This window comes from Fistularia commersonii, chromosome 22, assembly GCF_037954325.1.
Source record: "Fistularia commersonii isolate RoL2024-O1a breed Wild chromosome 22, RoL_Fcom_v1.0, whole genome shotgun sequence".
Taxonomy (NCBI): domain Eukaryota; kingdom Metazoa; phylum Chordata; class Actinopteri; order Syngnathiformes; family Fistulariidae; genus Fistularia; species Fistularia commersonii.
In genome coordinates, this window is record NC_141305.1 from 6,921,019 (window position 1) to 6,943,525 (window position 22,507).

Below are 22,507 nucleotides of genomic sequence, written 5' to 3' on the forward strand. Positions count from 1 at the left end.
ATTGTGACATAAAATATTACTGCGAATAAGTGATCAAATCCACGTGCTTTCATGCTTAAGGGTCAAGTGTTCTAACCTTGTCCCTTTTGAAAAATTAGTGCTACCTGTTCGACTGCAGCTGTGCACATGGACAAGTCTTGTTGACCATTTGCGAAAGGGTTTTTTTTTTCCTTTAAAAAAAAAAAAGGATTTTACAGGAGCTCAAACTTGCTGTGGGTGGAGGGTGGCTCTCAAGCACAGTCCATGAGCTACCAGAACGCCACTGGAGCTTTGCGCAGCTCAAATTGCATAACCTTCCATTCGAACGGTTCATGCCTGGTGCAGGGGGCTGGCACACGGCATTCTCTAGAGATACTGTTTGGCATTTTCAATTATACCTGTTTCGCCTAGCTTTGGCTGAAATTGAATGGAATTTCTGTTGGATGCTGACTTGCTACTCAGCATCTTTTTTTGCTTCCCTCCAGCCATTCAGAATGAAAGGTGTTTAACTGAGACATCTGGTCAAGTCAGTGTTGTGCCATAACAAGCTTGTGCTGTGGGATAATGGCTCTTTGGCTGTTTTTGTCAATTGTTGTTGGCTAAAAGACCTGTAGTCTGTACAAACTATACAGAGTGCCGTGATGGTTAAAAGTACATTTCCGGGACAAAGGCTGTGTAGGAACACCGCTTTAATAAACAGTGGGTTGCACTGGGGGAAGTGCAACAAGCTCTCTGTTTCTCAAAAAAGTCACTGTTGGGGCTCAGCATCGGTTTATCCTTCATCCTTTGCTGAGGATGTTGCTCCTTCCCACAAAATCAAACTTGGCAGGAAGAACATGAACAATTTATGCACTTGCTACATAGATTGTTATGGTCATATCAAAAGAATGCTGTTTTACTATTTTCAGTCATGGCACCTGGATAATAACATGAAACATCAGGAAATTCCTCCCAAAAAGCATTGTGCCAGCTGATCCTTGCTAGGTTGAAGTCCTGATAAAGGGTATCTTAAGTATATAATTTCTCAACACAATGACATGGGTTTCAATTCTAATTCAGCAGCTTTGTAGGTTTAATCTTAGATTCGTACCTGGAAGTTAATGCTTTCCTCCCCACCCCTTTATTGGGAGGTCGCTCTGCCACTCAGTCTGACCAAGAATTGCCTCCTAAAAGCAGTCTAAAATTTGACTTCCTGTGGCTAATGTTTAGAAGCACAAGTTAGGACCAACAAGATTGTATTGTATCCAATCAGCATGGGACTCTTCAGAGAAGACTAAAATCCCCTTGTCAACTGCTTTCCCTGTGGCCAAAGATCACTGGATTTCTCAGCTTGAAGGAACCTTTGTCCTTCAAGTCAAAATAGATTGAAGTCTGCTTTAATTTGTTTTTATTGGAATTTCAATTTTGTGGAAGGGCTAAAATAAGTTACTCGAGCAGCATTCAACTCCACCACTAGATGGTACCATGGACACGTTAATGAACCGCCTTGTCTAAAGCTTTTGTACATGTGATAGTAAATCAGTGCAGAGTAAATGTCCAGATTTCTGCATGGTCTGGATTGGCATGTGACCTCACTGTCTGAGCTTGGCAATTAATGTTAAGATGACACTCAAAGGGCCCAATGGCAACCTTAAGTTTGACATTCACTCTCCTTGCAAAGTTAGTGGACTTCACCCTGCAGGTGGTGTGCAAACCCTTTACAAGGGAGCGTCCTTATCCATGCGATGAGCATGCCCAGAGCAGCAAGACACACCTGGCTGGGAAACGATGCTGGAGTGGTCTTGTGAGTGGATAACTTCAACCTCCAAGGTTGATCCTGGCTGGTTCACCATTTGGGTATGCTCACTTTGACTACTTTGGACAGGCAATTGAAATGCCAGTCCTCCTTGTCCCAGTTTGACACAGATCTGACTCCTTCCCTAGTGCCATCTGACCTGGACGTCATCCGCTCCTTTCTCAATCACATAGTCTTGAGACTCCAGCCTGAAGGCAAGTAGCTGGTTCTATATTAGCAGTCCCATGTTTTCATCACTTGTATCACTTTGTATTGACATTGCTGACGGAAAGATGTCCTTCCACTGCACTCTGGTCTGTTGGAGAGGCAAGCTCTAAATAAATAATGGGATCATTTGCAGTGAACAACAGATGTTTAAAACAGGTCATTTAAAGACTTTTTTTTTTTCTTTTTCAGTTTTGCATTAGAATCATTTTTAATATTTGAGTGACTTTTGAGTGCATCCCCCTTCTCTCTTAATAGGAGGAAAGTCTGGACATTAAGCTGAGGTTGTATTAAGCAATAATTGCAAGATTACAAGGAATTTTGTTTAAAGGTGAGATTTTTTTTTCTATGTGTTTTTTCAAGTAGGTCAGCAGACATTTTGGCTATATTCAGATTGCAGGCCTGTTGTGTTTAGCTTGCAAACGCAACAAGCCTCCCTGTCCCCCTTCTTTTTTTTGAATAGTATAGAGAAGAAAACAGTACTTCAGTACATCTTTGCAAAGAAGCTGGAGAGAAAGAGTTGGCTGCAGCCAATAGACATCGAAATGTTGGGCTTTTATTCACTTATATAACATAAAACTTGTGATATTAGTTTGATGGGGTTAAAAAAATTGCCTAGCTTGAGTAAAATCTATCAGTTAGCTAACTCATCAAAGTAATATATTAGCTTAAAACAAGAGAAAGGTACAAAATAGTAATTTTAATACTAATTACAACAACCAATTTTTCAATATAACTGAATACTAACCTTTTGCTCATAGGAATATTGACATTCTGTATCTAATAATAACAATGTTGTTCCATTAGTATCTGTTAATTTTTACACTTTTTTTTAAATCAAGCTTCCTGTTTGCTGCTGCGCACGGAAAGGCAAACCGGAAGTGGGGCATGGAACGATGTGTGTGTGTATATATATATATATATATATATATATATATATATATATATAAATAAATCTTTTTGAAATCAGTTTTGACCGCTCTCGTTACGTAGTGCATCTTTTAATTTGATGATATTCGGTGTTATTATTTGTTTGCTTATTTATTTTGGTTTTAGTTCCACCGATTTGAGTCCGGTGAACGACTTTCACCGGTGTGAGTTGACGTTAGCCCCGCCCCTCCCGAGTATTTCATCCAATCGGCTCACAACTTGTAAGTCCCGTTGCGCACCTGTCGTCGATGGAGTCTTAACATCCGGGTCTTGCGAGATGCAGCCGATGGATTACAAAGCGGAAATAATTCTGAAAACAAACATTAATAAGAAAAACTATGGACTATGAACAATTCTGTGCTGAGTACAGCTTTGGCCCTCCCAAATTAGAGTTCATAAAGATACGTAACGCACTGTTTCGGCAGTTTGTATTCCTGACCAAAAATATTATGTCGCACCAAACCATATAACCACAGTTACCCCTGCTACCACTCCAGGGAATCTCAATTCTAGATAGAAAGTGCAGCAACCCCTTTATTAGGAAATGTTTTACAGAAAACTTATTCCCTGGACGTCAAAACAAAAATAATATTTTAAATAAATTTGATAAGGAATCGATTGCCAGGCTGCGAACTATATATCTGACTCTACTCATACCCCCCAAGGTAAAAGAGATCCACTTCAAAATTATGAATGATATCTACCCATCTAAGGAATTATTGAGGTTACGCTTTAATATTGACAATAATATTTGTACCTTTTGTGAAGACAACATTGAAACCACTGACCATATATTTTTCTCATGCGAAAAAGTACAGGGCTTTTGGGCTAAAACTCAAAAAATGGGTTAAAGACAATTTTCCATCGTCACCAGTTTCCTTCTCAAGAGTACATAACATTTGGTTTACTTTTAAGCAACAAAAGAGATGAACTATGTGTCAATGTTATTTCAGGCCTGGCCAAGTTCTTCACTGTCAAAAACAATGCAAAAATGTTCCCCAAATTTTATGTTCTTTATAAACGATTTTGAATTATATAAAAAATCCTTAAAACTTATGGAAAAATCCAAAAACCAAAAAAATATACAGTTTGATGTCTGAGATGTGTATCTTCTGTGTCTTCTGTCTTTCACTTGTAAAGCGTCTTTGAGTACCATGAAAAGCGCTATACAAATCCTATGTATTATTATTATTATTATTCCTTGTGAACCACCAAGTTAAATACATAAAATATTCCCCTTGCAAGTATTTTTTCCCCTTTCTTTTTAATCTTATTTGTCTATCTATTTATTTAATCATTTTCTTTTACTTTCTTTTTCGTCTAGCATTAAACATTTCTCACAAACTGTTAACGCTGTTAACTTCTGATTACATACAGAAGAAATGTCCTTATATCCTTATTCCTCATCCCCGGTTGTTTCATTGACATTCAGTTCTACCTTGCCATGTTTATTTGCACATATGTATATTTGTTTGTGTTATTTATGTTCAATAAAAAAAAAATAGATTAAAAAAAAATTTATTTGGCTGGAAGTCAGGATGCAAAAATAAAAAGTCAGAACATTCGTCAAGAGCCCCTGATCAGTTTTATGATTGAAAAAAAAAACAAAAAAAAAACAACAAAACTTCCAGTTTATAACAATCAGCGCTTTTCCTGCTCGAAGTCTCCACGGGAGTCCGTTCAGCTGATCTCCAAATTCCTACAGCCACCGCGGGCCTCAAACGCCTCACAAGAGCCGCCCCGCTTCACCGGATTTCAGGCGCTCGTTAATCGCCGCCGGCTGGTGACTGTCATACCTCCACCGCTCCGGACCCTCCTCCTCCTCCTCCTCCTCTTTTCCTTCCTCCGGACTGCCTCCCCACGCCTCCTTCCCTCCCTCCCACCTGACCGGACTGTCAACGATGGATGGGCGAGACGGTTAACTGAAGCCCGGTGTCCGTGAAGCAACAGGCTCGTCGCACCGGGGAGAACCGGCCGAAGGCGAACATGTCACTGCTGTGCGTCCGAGGTGAGTGTCCGGCAAAATGATCATAACGACTTATCTTAAAAAAAAAATAACAAAAACAAGCAAATAAAATAACATAATCACAAGCAATGAGAGTTGATTTGGTTGGTTGAAAGAAAAAAAAAAGTTCAACAATGATAGGAAGAGAAACACAGGTAAAAGCACGCCTCGTTCCCTCGCCGTCCTAGGGTGCCCATGTGTTTGAGGACTGATCGCTTGTGCTTTTGATGGAAAAGTGGATTTGTTACCTGTGATGAAAGTAACTGAGTACTTGTTCTGCACCACACTTGACCTCGGCGAACTTGGACTGGACTTTGTTTGAGTATTTCTTATGGTGTATTACGCTACTGCATTCGTCTGTTACCTGCTCTTCATTTACATCCTGCCTTGTTATTTTTTTTTTTTTTTTTAATGTGAAATGTTAATGGTTGAGCACAGCCTGCTCTGAAATGATAAATTCATGAATGCAACGTTGTTTTTTTTTTTTTTTTTTTGCAAAGTAGTCTTTTTTTCCGGTTTCTCAGGTCAGACGTGATTATTTTATTTTAAGGGAAAAAAAACCTATCAGGATTCGAAAAAGCTAAAAATCCTTTTTAATATCCAAGGGAAGTTCAATAAATGAATCAGTGGTCAAATCCAAAAAGAAAATCGTCTAAAACCTTGAAATCAGTGACTGAGTAAGTAAAGAAGGACTTCTATTAAGAGAAATATAAGGGAAAAGGGAGAAAATTAAGGTAAAATTACCGAAAAGGGAAAAAATAAGCAGTTGAAAAATATAACCCCAAATTAGTTTAGAAAATTATAAAATGCTCAAGAAACAGCTGGAAAATCTAGAAGAAATTAGCTTAAAAGGATTTATTAAAAAAATCAGAAAGCATGAAAATAAATCTCTCAAAATGAGAAATAAATCCTCTAAAAAAAACATGAAGGCGCTGCCAGGGAATTGACTTAAAAAAGAAACAAACTTACCTGAAAATCCTAAAAAAAATAATATAAAGAAGGAAAAATTCTTGTAAAGAAAAATAATGTAAAGCACTGACCTAAAATATTGCAGAGGAAAATCAGCAGGAAGTGACTCTTGAGGATCATGAAGTGGCCACCTTTGCAGATTTAGTTGTTTATGATGTAAAATGTTATTGACAGAAAGGGAACATTCTCCTCCTGCAAAAGGACCGGGGGTGGGAGGGTGATGAGTGTCCCGGTTCCTGTCATATATACATATATATGTGTGTGTGTGTGTGTGTGCGCGCGTGTGCGTGTGTTCAGGCTGGTAAAGCGGCCGTAATGAAATGGCTGAATCCTGAGCCTGCAGCTCTTCGTTTAACCTCCGGGCCCCTTTTCAGGTTGAAATTGCTCTTCTTTCTCCCACCTCTTATTGATTTTCACACTGAGGAGCCTTTTGTCCAAGCAACCCACCCTCCCCTGACTCGGCAAAGCCATTCTCATCCTGTGTGTGTGTGTGTGTGTGTGTGTGGGGAGGGGGGGACTGGGACTGGAGGGAAACTCATCCGGACACAAACTAGAAATTCAGGACTGATTGGCTGCAAAATCCTCTGATGTTCAGCCGTCTCTTTAAATGACCCTCAAGTTGATCTGCAAATCAACTGACATCTAGAAATGCACTTAAAATCCCCCACAGGATTACCCTTAGTCTTCTATGAGTGATCTTTAAAATCATTCGTTCCCGTAGACATAGTCCCGACTCTTCGACCGTTAAATTGACGCTCCACCAGTAAATAAGACCTCCGAGATACTTGAACTCCACTCGGTAGCCTCTCGACCCCGACCCAAAGGGGGCACGACACTTTTTTCCAACCTTGAGGCGTTGGATTCGGAGGTTTGCATCCGGGCCAGTTCACATTCAAAACCAATGTCAAAGCCAGATTTATTGTCAATTTCTCTATATGTACTAAACATACAGACATTTCTCAAACAAAATAATAATAGAATGCATATTAACAGCAAAGTGAACAGGAAACAAACAGACATTAAACTATAGTGCAGTGGTCCCCAACCTTTTTGTCATTGTGGATTGGTCAACACTTGACAAGTTTGACGGTGGGCGGGTTGGATACACGTAGATTGTTTACATTGTTTATATCGTGACTATGATAATAAAAGTGAATCCACTGTGTACTCGTATGCAATTTTATTAGCAGCTTCCTCGTAACATTGCGCGAACAACATAACATGAGTATAATGAAGGCTTCATTGCCTCATTGCCGCATATTATGCAGAGCGGCTTGGTCTGTGGGAATAGCCTGTTGCAATAAATCCACATTTCAAGTAGAACTCCTGGTATTGTCTGCTAAAATCTTTCTTTTTCTTGGAAGTTGTAGACCTTTTCCCCTTCGAAAAGACAATTTTGCGTCTGTTTTTTACTCTTTTCGCTAGCTTGTGGGCTACATTTTTGGCGCTCAAGTGACCGAGATGTAACCTAGAGATTCCGGTCATTTTTCAAAATAAAAGATTTTTCAAAATAAAGATTCTTAAGACTCAGATAATAAATCCAACAGAAATAATTGATAATTTCTTGTGCGGCCCGGTACCAATTGATCCACGAATCGGTACCATCAAAGAGGATAAAGTCCACGCAGATACAATCTACCTGTGCTGAGGGGAAAGGATGATTGAGATTTAACAGCATAAAAAGCCTGAAATGTACAAATATGATGAAATTTAAATTTAGAGAGTAGTAGCAAAGTTATTTGAACACTTTAGTGCAAAAAACAGTAATTTATTAAGTAATACCGCATTTGGTTGAATGAAGCCGACACAACAACATCATCTGCAAAGCCCACAGACCGGATCTCCTTCATGACCTAGATTGCTTAGAAATTTTATCAATATAGGTACCGTCAAACTCTTCGATAAATTCCCCTTAAAATCAACTAACATCTTGGAATTTTCTTGAAATCCTCAGAGTATTATCCGTAGTCTTCTATAAATAATCCCAGAAATTATCTGAAACTTAAATCATACGTATGCCAATTACCCATAAACTATAATTGACCCATAATCTACAAATCAAACAGCAGCATTGACAGATTTACGTTAAAAACTTTTAAGACTACCCTGAAGTGCTTCTATAAATGACCCTTCAAACTTCCACAAAATAAAACAGAATTCATCATATAAGCCAAAATTCCTGTGGAAATGTACCTGAAATTCCCCTCAAATCAAATGGACAGGAAAATAATGACTAATTTATCCATCCAGAAATGCACTAAAAGTTATTTTGCATCTGAAAGTGAATCACTGATAAACCAGCGTCTTAAAACAATGTAGAATATTCCTTAAAATTGCCCCAACATGACTCTTTTAATTAAGAAGAAATTAATCGGTCATTGAAAAATTACTTTTTAGCTTTTAAGATGAAGCTTTTCCTCATTTTAAGGCGTCCTTTTCTGACTTCAAGGTGAAGTTTTGCAAATTTACAGGGGCCAAAAGTGCATTTGGGTCAATTCTTTTCAAATTTTTTGAACTTTTCCGCAATTAATTTCTTTATATTTTGATAATTTTTTTTTTGACTGGATATTTTCCTGAAATTCTGCCACTATTTCCAGCTGAATTTCCTGGAGTTTCGCACAGCGCTCAAATTTATTTGCAGCCCAGTAATATTTCTCAGCAGTATTTTGGGTTCTTGGCAATGACGTTGAGATTTCCTTGCCGAGTGCTAGGAGACGCCCCCCTTCCTCCCCACCGATGATTGACAGCCCTTTGTCAGGGACTTCCTGATGCAAGGGAAAGTGCAGATGAACCAGACGAGCACCGTCTTTGGCCCGCTGACTTTTTTTTTTCCCTCGTTCCTGGTTGCCACCGCCGTTGCGCTGTCACTCGGCTCCCACACTTGTCTATTTCTGGATGTCGATTAGCGCCGGAACAAACCCAGACAATTTCCCGGGCGTTGAGTCAGAAACGTGAAGGAACTTGGTAGTGGTGAGAAAAGTAACTGCTTGAAGAAAAAAAATAAAAAAATTAAGAAATTGATCCAAAAAATGTTTTCAAAAAATTTTCAATATTATCAAAAAAAAAAACCTACAGGGAATTTTCCTTCATTCAACTTTTTTTTTTTTTATTCTCTAAAATAAATCCATAAGTGATCAATAACTTCCTTTTAAAGATCTGTAAGGAAAGACCTATAAAACAGATTTTGTATCTTTATATCTTATTTTAAAAATGAAGAATCAACCCTGATGTCATTTGAAATGGATTTTAAAATGCTCTGGGAGAGAATATCCAATGAATAAACAATCGCTACAACAAGTAATCTTATGGCAATTAGTCTCTAAAACTTGCAAATAAATAAAAAGTTAAAAATCTACAAGAGGTACAGCTTCAGGTTAACAAGATTTAACTTTACTTCAGATGATTTAGAATGACTGAAAAATCAGAGTATTGCTTGGAGGTGGAAAAATAATGGTCAGAATAAAACAAAGAAAACGCTCTGTGTGTGTGTGTGTGTGTGTGTGTGTGTGTGTGTGTGTGTGTGTGTGTGTGTGTGTGTGTGTGTGTGTGTGTGTGTGTGCGTGCGCGTGTGTGTGTGTTGAAATATGGCAGTTACCCCCCCCATCTACCCCAGCCGGTCGCCAGGTGAAGACAGAGCAGGTCGACTCTGCTCTGGAATGACGAGACTAAAGCTCCGTTGTCTGAGGGGTGGGGGGGAGTAATAATCCTCTGGCCATCTGCTGCTGCTGCTGCTGTCCTGTGTGCTGATACTTCTGTGTGTGTGTGTGTGTGTGTGTGTGTGTGTGTGTGTGTGTGTGTGTGTGTGTGTGTGTGTGTGACGTGGGAAGGAACTTCACTTCCTCCTCATCGTGGCCATGAAGGGAAGCTACCTCCTGTTGTCGAACCCGATGCCCCGCTGACTGGCTGTTCAGCGTCCCTTCAGCTCAAAGTTTTTTTTTTTTTTAGTGTTTCTCTTACATTTTGAAATCCATCCCGAGCGGATTGGTAATATTTTTGATTTTTTTTCCTTTTTTTTTTTTTTAAAAAAGCTGATTTTATTTTCTTGTTTTGACTGAAGTCAGGATGAAAAAAATGTTTAAAAGGGCCAAAAGTGAATTAACATAAAAATAACTAAAATCTTAAGAAATAAATGGCTGTTAGATGAATGATAAATAGTTTTTAACCTCCACCGTTAACTTGTTGTCTAGTTTTATTTATTTTTAGTATTGTTATATATCTGTTTCATTTAATTTATTTGATTTTTCAATTTCTTCATTTTCTAAATTTTTTGCCCTGGCTTTTGAAAATATCTTTTTAATTTGCAAATCAGCCAAAAATACATAAATGAACTACATGAGTAAAGATTTGCCATCCAAAAGGGATAATTAATATATAAAATATAATCCGTTACTTATATGAGAAAATCAAACATTTTGTTTAGTTACATGCAGTACAAATACAGAAACCTACATGCAATATTACATTTGTATCTGCACTGGAAAAATCACATTGGTAAAACACTCCCAATGTAAAGAATGAAACAATAATATAGAAGTAATTGAATAAGAATAAGAATAAGAATAAGAACAACTTTATTTATCCTGAAGGAAATTGTTGTGCCAGCGTTTCAAGTAAAACATATCAATAATAAATAATAGTACGAATTTGTATAAACAGTAAAAAAAAATAAAAAAAAATAAAAAAAAAGGAGGGAGAATAAGAAATACAAATCGAAGTACTTTTCTGTGATGATACCTCAGTACTATTAGTAGAATCTGTCTTTAAAACGCAGTTTTTCTACATGTTTCAAGTAGTACAAATCTAGTTGTTATACTCGAGTACTGGTGCAGTACTTTTAAGTTTCTGTGTTTCCCAGCAGTTGCTGGGGCAAAAACACTGTTTTTCCTGGAAAGCTGCATTTTTGACATGGCGGTATATTGTGTGTGTGTGTGTGTGTGTGTGAGAACAGGTCAAGTTTCTTGTCACATGACCTCAGCCTCAAGCACATTGGCCAGTAGGGGGCGCTGTGTTTACGTTCGCCCTCCACCAGTCCGGACGACAGGAAGTGCAGTTCCAGAACGGTGGGGGTAAAGGGGGGAAGTTCGTGGCAGCTGCAGTTTAGTGTAAGTGAGAGGGTGCTAATGACTTGGTGGCCAGGTCACACAACGGGTCCTGATCAACCGGCAGAGGGAGGAAGAACCACCGGCTAAAAATAACCGCACCGTCTGGCCTGTTGTGACACCCTCCCCACCCCCCTATCCACACCCCCACCCTCACCCCGTCTGCTGCTCGCACTCTGCAACCCCCGCCAACCCCCCCCAGGTGCCAACGGACGAGGGCAAACGGTGCCACGTCTCACTTGGATTTGGAACTCGTCAAGGAATGCAAAGAGTTTGCGACGGAAATGGCTAGGGTAGCCTACGGGACAGGAGGTAAAGCGATCGTGCTTGGAACCAAGCAATCCTGCTGCACGATGGGGTCAAATGGAGTGAAGGAATTTCCTGCGAGGGATCGATGAATTTTAAATTAAAAGACGCCCCATTCGGAGTCGATCGATAATGGGCCGTGGCGGATGCAAACATGTAGCACATTCATATTTACAATAATGCCACTTGCAGCCGATGACCGGTCGGTCAGTCGTTCTTATATCTCATCGGGTTCAGTTGTTCGCTGGGTCTGTTGATCCTTTTCGGTTCAGATGTTTCTCTTCCTCGTTGGGTCAGTCGTTCTTCATCCTAGTCAGGTTAGTTGTCCTTCCTTGATGGGTCTGTTGTTCTTTCTGATTGGTTCAGATGTTTCTCTTCCTGATTTGGGTCAGACGGTGTTCCTTATTGGTTCAGTTGCCCTTCCTTGATGGATCTTTTGGTCTTCTTCCCGATTGGTTCAAATGTTCTCTTCATCATCGGGTCTGGTGTTCTTCTCCCTTGTTGGGTCAGTTGGTCTTCTTGCCCAATTGGGTCAATCAGTCTTCCTACTTGGGTCAGTTGTTCATCCTCCTCATTTGGTCTGCTGTTCTTCTATCCGATTGGTTAGGATGTTCCACTCCTCGTTGGGTCACTCGTTATTCTTCCTAGTCAGGACAATTGTCCGTCTTTCTTGCTGGGACTCTTGGTGTTCATTCGGATTGGTTCAAATGTTCTCATCATCATTGGCTCTGGTGTTCTTCTCCCTCATTGGGTCTCTTTGTTTTTCCTTGTTTTCTGGGGTCATTTGGCCTTCTTGGCCTTCTTGGCCTTCTTTTTCCCTAATTGGGCAATCATTCTTCCTTGTCAGGTCAGTTTTTGGTTCAGATGTTCCTCTACCTTGTTGGGTCAGCCGTACTTCTTTCGAGTCGGGTCAGTTGTTCTTACTTGATGGGTCTGCTATTATTTCTGTTTGGTTCTGTTTTCACTTCCTCATTTGGTCAGATGTCAAAACAGTCCAACTTCTAAGTTGCCATGATGATGCCTGACTTCCTTTTCATAAAATGAAGCTTTCTGTATCAAAGGTGTCCCCTCTTTTGGAGACAAATGGTGTACGAAGTGGTCTCAGCCCAATGTGCCTGCATGTTCATGTTGCCAGGGCAACAGACGCGGGTGTGGTCCAATCCCCGGGTCTGGTCCAGTGCAATCGGGCGGAGAACCTCCCCCTGCCAGCAGGTGTTCTGTCTGCAGAGGCCGAAAACCCTCTTTAATTCGTCTCTCTGAGGTTATTTTCCGGCCCTCGAGCTTCAAAGCGGCGCATTCATCCATAGCTTCAAACAGGTCAAATAGGAGACTCCGTTGCCGCCGCCGATCTGCTGGTTGGCGAAGACGTGGTGGCGGCGTTGCAGCCCGGATGCCCTGATGGTCAGAGCGACTGCTGTTTCAAAGGGACGCTCAAATGAGTAGCTCGTCCAGCAGAGGCAGTCTGTTCAGGTTTTGATGTCTTCAGACCGCCGGCAAAAAAAAAAAAAAAAATGACTTGTAGGTACAAAAAAAATAGATTTGAAATAAAATTAGATTTAAATAGATAAATATAAATTAGAAACAATTAAATTACATTGAGAATGTGTTTCCAAGGGTGTACATAAACAGTAAATACTTAAATTATATATAAAATATGTGACGTAAAACTGAAAAAAGCAAATTTTTCCCAAAAAAAAAAAAAAAAACCAAATCGAAAATCCTTTTCTGTTTCTCTTGTCTGCGGCTGCATAATGTGCCCAGTCGTCACCGACATCATACCTCTTTACTAGCAAATGAACTCGGTCCTGCTTGCATCGTATGACCATCGCATTGTTACAGCTGAAAACAAAAAACAAACAAAAACATAAAATAAAATAATCTGAGGCTCCGTTACGTCAAAAGTTACCTGCTTTTAACCTCCTCCCCCCTCCGGAGGGGAGCCGGGGGCGGGGGTGGGCAGCAGGGTCTGGTAGATCCCATCCCTGCTTAAGGCATTAGCCCGTCGGGATTAATCCCGCCCGACGCTGCCGCCCTACGCTGCAGCCGCACGAAGCCCCGACACGGCCGCCGGGCGACACGTGTCCGCCGCTTGGCCTGCTTTTGCCTCTGCCGGCCAGATGTGACGCCGCCATCAGACACGGCTGGCACCGGGGGCGGAGGCACGCTCACAGCTAAGCCGCTGGGAGCACATTCAGAACCGGCCAACGGAACCCACCTGGGTGGACCTGTGTCTGTCAGACTGATGCAGATTAGAGGAAGTTAGTCATCCAGAGAAAATTTTATAATAATAATATTAATAATATTAATTATAAATTGATGATAAATATAAGCAGCAAGAAATTTCTGGGAAATAAATCAAGAAATTGGTGAGATATTTCACACCTACAGTAATCTTCCTTCCTGAATCCTGACTTAGGAGATTAATTTGTTCCTAGCTCGTAACTCGTATCTCAAATTGAATTTCCCCATTAAAATGAACTGAAAGGCTATAAATCTACTCCATATCTTTTTTTGTGTGTTTTTTTTTAGAATAAGTAAAATGAACATTATAAAGAACAGATAATGTAATATATCATCGTGAAAAAAATAGTAATTGATAATAAAAGAGAATGTGAAGAATAAAACTAGTTTTATTAAGTGCATTAAGTGTGTTTTTTTTTAAATAAGTAAAATGAACGTTATAAATAACAAATGAAATAATATATCATGTAAAAAATATTAATAAATAATAAAAGAGAATATGAAGAGTAAAACTAGTTTTATTAAGTGTATTTAGTGTGTTTTTTTTAAATAAGTAAAATGAGCGTTATAAATAAATGATATATCATTGTGTAAAAAATATCAATTAATAAAAAAAGGGAATGTGAAGAATAAAACTAGTTTTATTAAGTGCATTTAGTGTGGTTTTTTTGAATAAGTAAAATGAGCATTGTAAATAAATAATATAATATATCATCGTGTAAAAATATTAATTAATAATAAAAGAGAATGTGAAGAATAAAACTAGTTTTAATAAGTGCATTTACCTTGAAGACTGGAAGACCATGCTGGCAGCGGCAAAGGAGGTTGGGGGTGTTTTTCATTTGGTGCTCACTAAACTTTCACTAAACTTAACTTCTACTCATTTAATGGTACAATGTGTTGCTAAATATAACCACTGTGCTACACTTTATTGCTAAACTTAATTTAACGAGGAACTGAATGCCGATCCTTTTTTTAAAATGATCAAATCATCCCCGACTGACTTTGAGCGACTCTTCCGATGTCTCGTCTGTTGACGTTCCAAATCCCCGTAAATGTGTCGCGTCATCTCACCGATGATGCTCTCGGTCACGGTATCTCACCAACAACGACAACTTTTCCATCTCTTCATGAACAAGTCGACAGCACGCTCACCTTGCTCATGTTTTTCGTTGATTTTGTCATGGCTACTCAGTGTCGGGCGGCGCTTCCGACTGTTTTTGAACGCCACTTCACGGGCAGCTCGTATCTCAGATCTCGGCTCAGATCGCAAAGCAAAAAAATCAACCAATTGATGGCTCGTATCTCCAAAAAAAATTTCTAAGTTGATGCACTCGGAAGTCAAGAGTCCACTTTGTAACCTACACATGAGAAATTACCCTGCAATTACTGGCAGCAGCTTTGAAATCTCCTGATATCTAGCGGTATCGACGATGAGAAAGTAGCAAGAAATGTTTGAAACTGTTAGTAATTATCTCGTTTTAGCGAGAAATGACAGAAAAGAAAAGAGAAAAGAACAAAAGTCAAGGGAAATTGCCCTGAACTGATGTGTTCTTCTTTGAGAAGTTATTTGAAAGTAAAGATGGATGTTAGCATAAAGTGAGCAGATAAACTTTACCCTTTTTCTTGTTTGCAGATTTGACTAGGAATGTGCAGGAAATGTGGAAACATTAATGTGAAATGAACTGATATTATCTTGACAAATGGGCACCCATTAAAAAATATTTGAAGAGTTGAAGATATTATCTCTATTTGACTGAGTTAGATGTTTTTTTTTTTGTTTGTTTTTGTGTTTTTTTTTTTTTTTCCGCTAGCTAGTGAGGAAATAAGTGACCTATAAAAAATATTGTATAATGTGTATCTTATTATGAGGTTTTGTAAGAATGTGTGTGACTCTGTTAAGGAACCTGTTCTAATAAATGTTCAAAAAAAAAAAAAGAAAGAAATGAACTGATATTCCCTCAGATTGATATAAATGACCTAAAAACCAGCGTGAAAATAATCAGAAAGTCAACATCCTCTCTCCACAACTCTTTGGGTGAACATCAGGGGTATTACTTAGTAAGGAAAATTAAAATATTCTTGAATTTGCTTTAGGTTTTTATCATAATATTTTTAAAATATGAATAAATAAATATTAATCTTTTTTGGTTTTGTGCAAGGAAAAAAATCACGGTGTCAATCAAACCTCCAGAAGCTTCTGTTCACGTCATCTGTTAGAACCAGGTCATCGGTGCAAATTTTATATATATATATATTTATATATATAATTATTTGACTCGTTCCTAACACCCATCCTTAGCAACAGTTGCTAACGTAGGATTGTAAGGTGGTCCTCCAGGGGAAGAGCTTAACGAAGGGGTCAGTTAATTGCTATCCTGCGTTTCGACAAACGGGCCATGATAAAAGAAGACGAGCGTCCACTGCCACGTTTTCTCTAATCCTTTCTGAAACCCGACGCCCCTCGATGGGGGGGGGAACGCCTGGCGACCGCAGACCGATCAAGACGTGTCAGAATCAGCCTTTTTTCGATTAAAAACGTGGACCTGGACCCGGAGTCCTCTGATGTCAGACCCACGCGGTCCTGTTGTGTTGCAGGTAATCGACAGTGATACTGATTGGGGCTTCTGTTGAAATCGACTCAAATACGCGGACACTTGAACGCAACTCCGAATTTTGTCAGTGATTGATAAGAACGTGGAAAGATGCTGGAAGGAGAGTTAGGGAACAATGAAAATGACAGTGGGTCCACCCTCTTCCTCTTCCTCCTTCTCCTCAGCTCCCACCACAGGTCATTCACTTGATTTTTTTTTTTCCTGATTTGCTGGAAAAATGTCTTTGCTTATTAGAAGTTATTTCTTTCATTTTTAGGTCATTTATTTTTTGTTAAATATTGTCAACTATCGACGTTTTCTGGCCATTTTTTTATTTATTGAGTTTTAAAAAAGGATAAATAGATTTTCTTTTTAATTATGATTTTTTTAATTATTAATTGTTATCGTGCTTATATATATACATATATATGCATATATATGTATATATACATATATATATATGTATATGTATATATATATACACATTTATATATGTGTGTTTATATACATATATTTATGTATATATATATATATACACATTTATATACATATATATGTATATATATGTGTGTATATATATGTGTGTAGCAACATATATATATATATTTGTGTGTATATTTATGTATATATTTGTGTGTATATATATGTACATATATGTGTGTGTGTATATATATATGTGTGTATAGATATACATCCCAAATATATAAAAGAGTATATAGAAAGAAATGCATATATGCATATCAACTTGCAACAAAGACTAATTTTATTAACATTTATTAACATAACAGCGCTCAAAGCTTTACTGAAGTAGCTTTCGCAAAGCGGGATGATTGTCTGCAATATTTGGCACGTTTTCGCTGATATAACTCAAGTGGCTTATCATTTTAATAGGGTTGTAATGTGTTTAAGTGATGCCTTAATTTATTTGACTTCATGCTGTTGGCTGCCAACATTTTTAGATTTAATAAACACGCTGGTCTTTTCTGGTCCCCCACCGTAGTCACAGTGAAGCCAAGCGCTACAAACGCTTTGTCATATTTCCTCGTCTTAGCTTTCGGGTGACTTTCTTTTCTTTCATTATTTCCGTCTCTCACCGCCTTTCTTATCATCCCTGTTAAATATTTTTCCATGGTGTGTCTTGAGGGTTTGTTCACTGCACCTCATTTCTCCTGCTTTGTGCTGTGTGCCTATGCTTTGTGCAAAAACGCCTTCATTATAGAGCTAATACCACACCATAAACATGTCATCAAATCCCTCCGGGCAATTGGACGATGGCATTTTCGGAAATAAAACAAAACATGTTACAGGAAATGAAAAACATGACGACAGGAAACACAATTTGCATTTTCTTCAACAAGACTAATGTTTGTTCTCTCTTCCTCTTGCAGTGAAGAAGGCCAGGCTCCAGGGGCCTCCAGGTAAGAGCCCACTGTGACACCGAAAAATAAATATATATATGAAATTACTGGATGAAAAGGAAAAAAAAAAAAAAATCACATTGACTCATTACATAACTATATTGTTTACATTTTTTCAAATTTGTCTTTAAAATAAATCTACAGAACTGAATCTGATTTTGATCAGAGTGGATTAAAACGGGTTCAGAAGTCTTGATTTTCCCATGTTGGTTCTCCAGGTTCTCCTGCCTGGGTTCTCCCAGTCCCACCGTCCAAAATCAGCAGGTTCATTGATACAGTAATTCTAAATTATCTGTAGGTGCGAAGGAGAGGGTGAATTTTTGGACGATTCGGACCCAGTGATTGACAGGTGACCCTTCCAGGTTAAACCCCGCCTCTCAACCCAAAGAGCAAACGGGGGAATATTCAAATCTTTGTACTCTTTAAGACCTCAAAACACTTATAGCCTTGACTTTGACACTTTATAGTTTTATTTGTATTTCTTATTCTCCCTCCTTCCTGCTATTATTTATTATTGTTATGTTTTACTTGAAACTCTGGCACAACAATTTCTTTCAGGATAAATAAAATTGTTCTTATTCTTATTCTTATTCTTATTCTTATACCTCCTTAACCATTGCATTACACAGTAGAGAATGATCGAATGAATGAATGCGTTGAATATTGCGTTGTTAAATTTTTTTTACTGAGCTTGTTTATGTGTCAATCAATCAGTCAATCAATCAATCAATAACTAATCAGGCCTGTGAAACAGTTAGGTAACCCTTTATTATCAAAATTCTCAACTCCATGAGTGAATGAATGGTCGGATGTTAGACCATGTGATTGACAGGTGACAGGTGAGGGTAAATCCCGCCTCTCACTCCTACATCAGCTGTGATTGGCTCTGCCCTGTGAGCAGGATAAATACTTATAACAACAAAGAAATGAAAAACACATGTATAATCTGAGTCGGCGGGTTTGTAAAGAATTCAACACCCCATTTTGACTTGGGCGCCGCCGTTCCTACCGTGTCCGCCTGAAGGTGAACGCATGAAAAATCCAGACAACCGGCCGGAGACAATTTTGTAGACAATCAGCGAGCCAATCAAATGTCAGCCTTCTCCACCCGCCGCGGGCGATGACGTGGAGGAGGGACGGCAGCGAGAAGGAGGCCAAAAGGCGGAGAGGGGAAGAAAAAAAATAAAAAAATGAACCCAAGATCAATACATCATCACCGGCAGAAAAATGGCCACCTGCCGGCCTGTCAGCGTATCCATGGAGACGGGAGGCGGCCCCGGTCACAGACGGGCCAACAGCCGATCGGACACCGCCGGCGGTACGCCGTTAGACGCAGTCCTCCCCCTCCCTTGGCACTTCCTGTCGCAGCAGCCAATCAGATTCCTGCCCCGGGGTTCGAACCCTCCCCCGGCACCCAGTCGAGTGTGTCGCCTTCTTAAGTTGAGAAGAAGAAGACAAGTCCGACATACAAACTCCCCTCCCACCCGATGAAGGTGGAATCGGAAACCGTCCCGGCGGTTTGTTCATTAAACCTCGGTGGATGTTTCACCGCCTTGTTTGCGTCCGACACTTTGACGGACAGGCGGCCGGACAGGACTATTTCCTGGAGGCAAACTGTCCAGTTCTCTTAAAGCGCTGTCGCTCATCCAGCCAATCCACCCCCTCCGCTACATCTTTCCGCAATTAAAGACCTGTACACACACACAGTACATGTCACGTACATACAATTTGCAATTGAAGACTTATCTTTCATAACCTTTACATTAAAAAATTAGATCACCTGACCTGTGTGTTCCAAATCCCTTTAGCTAATTTTTTTTTTATACTCTATTCAAATCCCATTTTATTCAAACCAACATTTTGTATCGCCTGACTTTCAAACTTTTGACATTAAGAATAATATTCATATATATATATATATATATATATATATATATATATATTTATTTATTGTTGTAATTTAATTAGAATTATTATTAATGATAAATTAATTCCTTTTTTTTCTTATTAAAGTATCAATCAAGTCTTTATATAAAATGAGGGGGAAAGCTGTGAATTTTGCCACACACACACTCACACACACACACAGTATACAGTAATAGGGTGTTCATTATGGCAGACATGGCGGTAAATGTCAGCTTGCCGGAATATAACTTATTTATTTTTCACAAGTCATTGCCGCTTAATAATAAATGACAACGGTTGCTCAGGGTCCCCACTGCACACTGGATAGTGTGTGCACACGCATGCATTTGTGTGTGTGTGTGTGTGTGTGTGTGTGTGTGTGTGTGTTTTCGCACAGTCAAATTAATATAAAAGATGGTGAGCAGGTTATTGTGTAAGTGCTGACTTAATTAAGAGTGTATAATCCAAATGAGTCTTTAAAAGCATTTTTTCTTTCAACGTTTTTTTTAATCTATTTTGTTATTTAGTTTGTGAAAAGCTGATTATAGAATTGATAATAGAATCATTTGAAAAAATGAGAAACAAAGTCCTGAGAAATCTGGGTTAGAAGTAAAAAATAAATAAATTGAATTGTAATGAGCTGTACAAATATTCAGCTTAGTTGCAAAGACATTCTGCTCAAAATTCCTTAAAAAATATACTTCAGAAAATCAATTCAATTATGTATTATTTAAGAATCATTTTCTATTTTCCCTTTTTTGTTGTTTATTATTGTTATTGTTTATCTTTTTCCCCATTTTCCCCATTACTGAATAACTTCAAATGTTCAAATTAATTACAATAAATCTTCGAGTCAAAATTCTGTGAAAATCACTCAAAAAATAAAATTGAAGAATAATTATGTATTTTTCACAATTTTTTTTTTTTTTAATTATTGATATTGTTGTATCTCACTGTTGTTTCCCCATTCTTCTTCACTTCTGCTAAGTCTGGCAGAAGAACGTTACCTGCTATTAATAATCACTCTAAATATTCAAGCATATTCCAAAAAAACTATTCAGCTACAAATTCCTCAAAGACGTACTTCAACTTTTACAATTCAATGACATGTTTTGTAAGAATAATTATATAATTTTTCCCCATTCTTTTAACCCCATCCCAACATTACATAGAAAAAACAAAAGGACCTCGGTCGTCAGAGGAGAAAAAAAACAAAACAAAAAACAACAACCTGGATTAATCATCCGAGCTCTCGGGTCGACTTAGAGAAGTGTTTCCGCGTCTTCATGTGTTTGTCTCCACTGGAACTTAATTAACGTTTATAATAGGAATATTACATCGTAATAAGGTTATTAAGTAGGCAAGCACAGCTGAGTCATACCCCCCCACCCCGCGGTTGACGTCGTCCTGATGATAAATTGACATCTTCCCTGCATTAAATTACCGTCTTACTGATTATAAGCTGTTATCTTTTCGACACTGAGTCGCTTCTCGAACTCTCCGTCAGAGAAAGACGTCAGCCAAACATCGGAAAGACGTCGGTTAAACGTCGGGAAAAACGTCAATCCAAGGCCCGGACTGAATTCTTGTTGAAATTTTCTAGTTGTGGCAACAGGACTTGAATTTCTTCACGACGTTTCACGGGTTTCAGTTCTAAACGGTTTCGACAAGAATTCACCACGACCTGGATGACCGAGAAGCTACACAGACGCAACGCTAGGCTGACACAAAGTCTTTTACTTTTTTTTTTTTTTTTTTTTTTTTTTTTTTTACACGGACGGCGTTTGATTTGATTCTTCCTGTGTTTTCCAGACAAGTTCAACGCCTACGTGACGCTGAAGGTGCAGAACGTGAAGAGCACGACCGTCACCGTGCGCGGGGACCAGCCATGTTGGGAGCAGGACTTCATGTTGTGAGTCGGATCGGGCTTACAAAGAAAAACTCGGAAAACTTTGTAGGCTTTTTGTTTTTTTTTTTTTGTGATACAGGGCGTTCGTATGCTGAGGTTCTACTGTATTATATACGTTTAAAGTTCTTATTTATTTCTTATTTCATTACCAATATCAATTAGGCTGCATACCTTATTTCATTATATTTTATCAATGAGTTTATTCCTTTAATTATTTAATTTTTACTTCTAATTTTAACTTAATAAAGATAAAATGATACTAGCAATGGCATTTGCTAAGTATGAAGAAATTAAATTTTTTTAAAATTATTTTAGTTGACAACTTTTGGGAAGGAATTATGTTATTATTAAGGAATGATTTGGAAAGTGAGGTAACGTTGCCTGTACCTGGGAATTAACATGAAAATACCACTTGGAACAGAAGTGGAATTTTAATCCCCCCCCCCCCCCCACACACACACACACACACACACACACACACACACACACACTCACACACCCTGGTAATTTTTCGACTGTCTAAATAAAATGTGTTTTCTAAGTGTTTTATGTAGATGAGGCCAGGCAAAGTGCGGAGATGGAGCATTAATTCTCCCAGAAGTACCTTGGAGGTTCGGTGGAGAAGCCGCCTGAAATAACAATGATGAAAACATATGAAAGAATAAATCCAATAATCTTTTAAAATTATTTGTAAAATCAAGAAATTCCACATGAATTGATTGTTGTAAATCCAAGTCTTTTTTTCTTTGAATATTGTACAGTTAAATAAAATATATTATTTACCCCAAATACTAGGGATTTATTGTTTAAAATTTATTACCGGAAATGATCAAGTAATGAAGTCACGTATTTAAAAAACTCTTAGAAACTACCTGAAAAGTTTTCTAAACATACTTGAAGAAAATTAACCTTGGAAACTAGCAAAACAATAAAAAAAAAAAAAAGTGCAGATCAGTGATAAAATTCTCGTAAAAAAGCAAAACCGTTTATTCAAATTAGTGAACATAAGAATGAAAATCAAGAAATGACATGCAAAACAGAAAAATATATATAAAAAAAATAAACCTCATCACACAGAAAATTCAAAATGTGATTCATAAGCAGCTCATACATTTTTAAAACCCTTATTTCCGACCCCCTACAGTCCTTGAAC

At 38.4% G+C, this 22,507-nt stretch overlaps 1 protein-coding gene across 1 annotated transcript in view; it reads left to right on the top strand.

Annotated features, from left to right (window-relative positions):
* The first annotated feature begins 4,868 nt into the window (after window positions 1-4,868).
* LOC147221548 (uncharacterized) overlaps window positions 4,869-22,507 on the top strand; it is a 124,150-nt gene continuing 106,511 nt past the window's right edge. Inside the window, exons 1-3 of the mRNA XM_086169208.1 lie at window positions 4,869-4,916; window positions 17,511-17,540; window positions 21,258-21,357. Coding sequence (XP_086025334.1) covers window positions 4,895-4,916; window positions 17,511-17,540; window positions 21,258-21,357 — 152 coding nt within the window. The 5' untranslated portion in view covers window positions 4,869-4,894. The remainder of the gene's footprint in view (window positions 4,917-17,510; window positions 17,541-21,257; window positions 21,358-22,507) is intronic.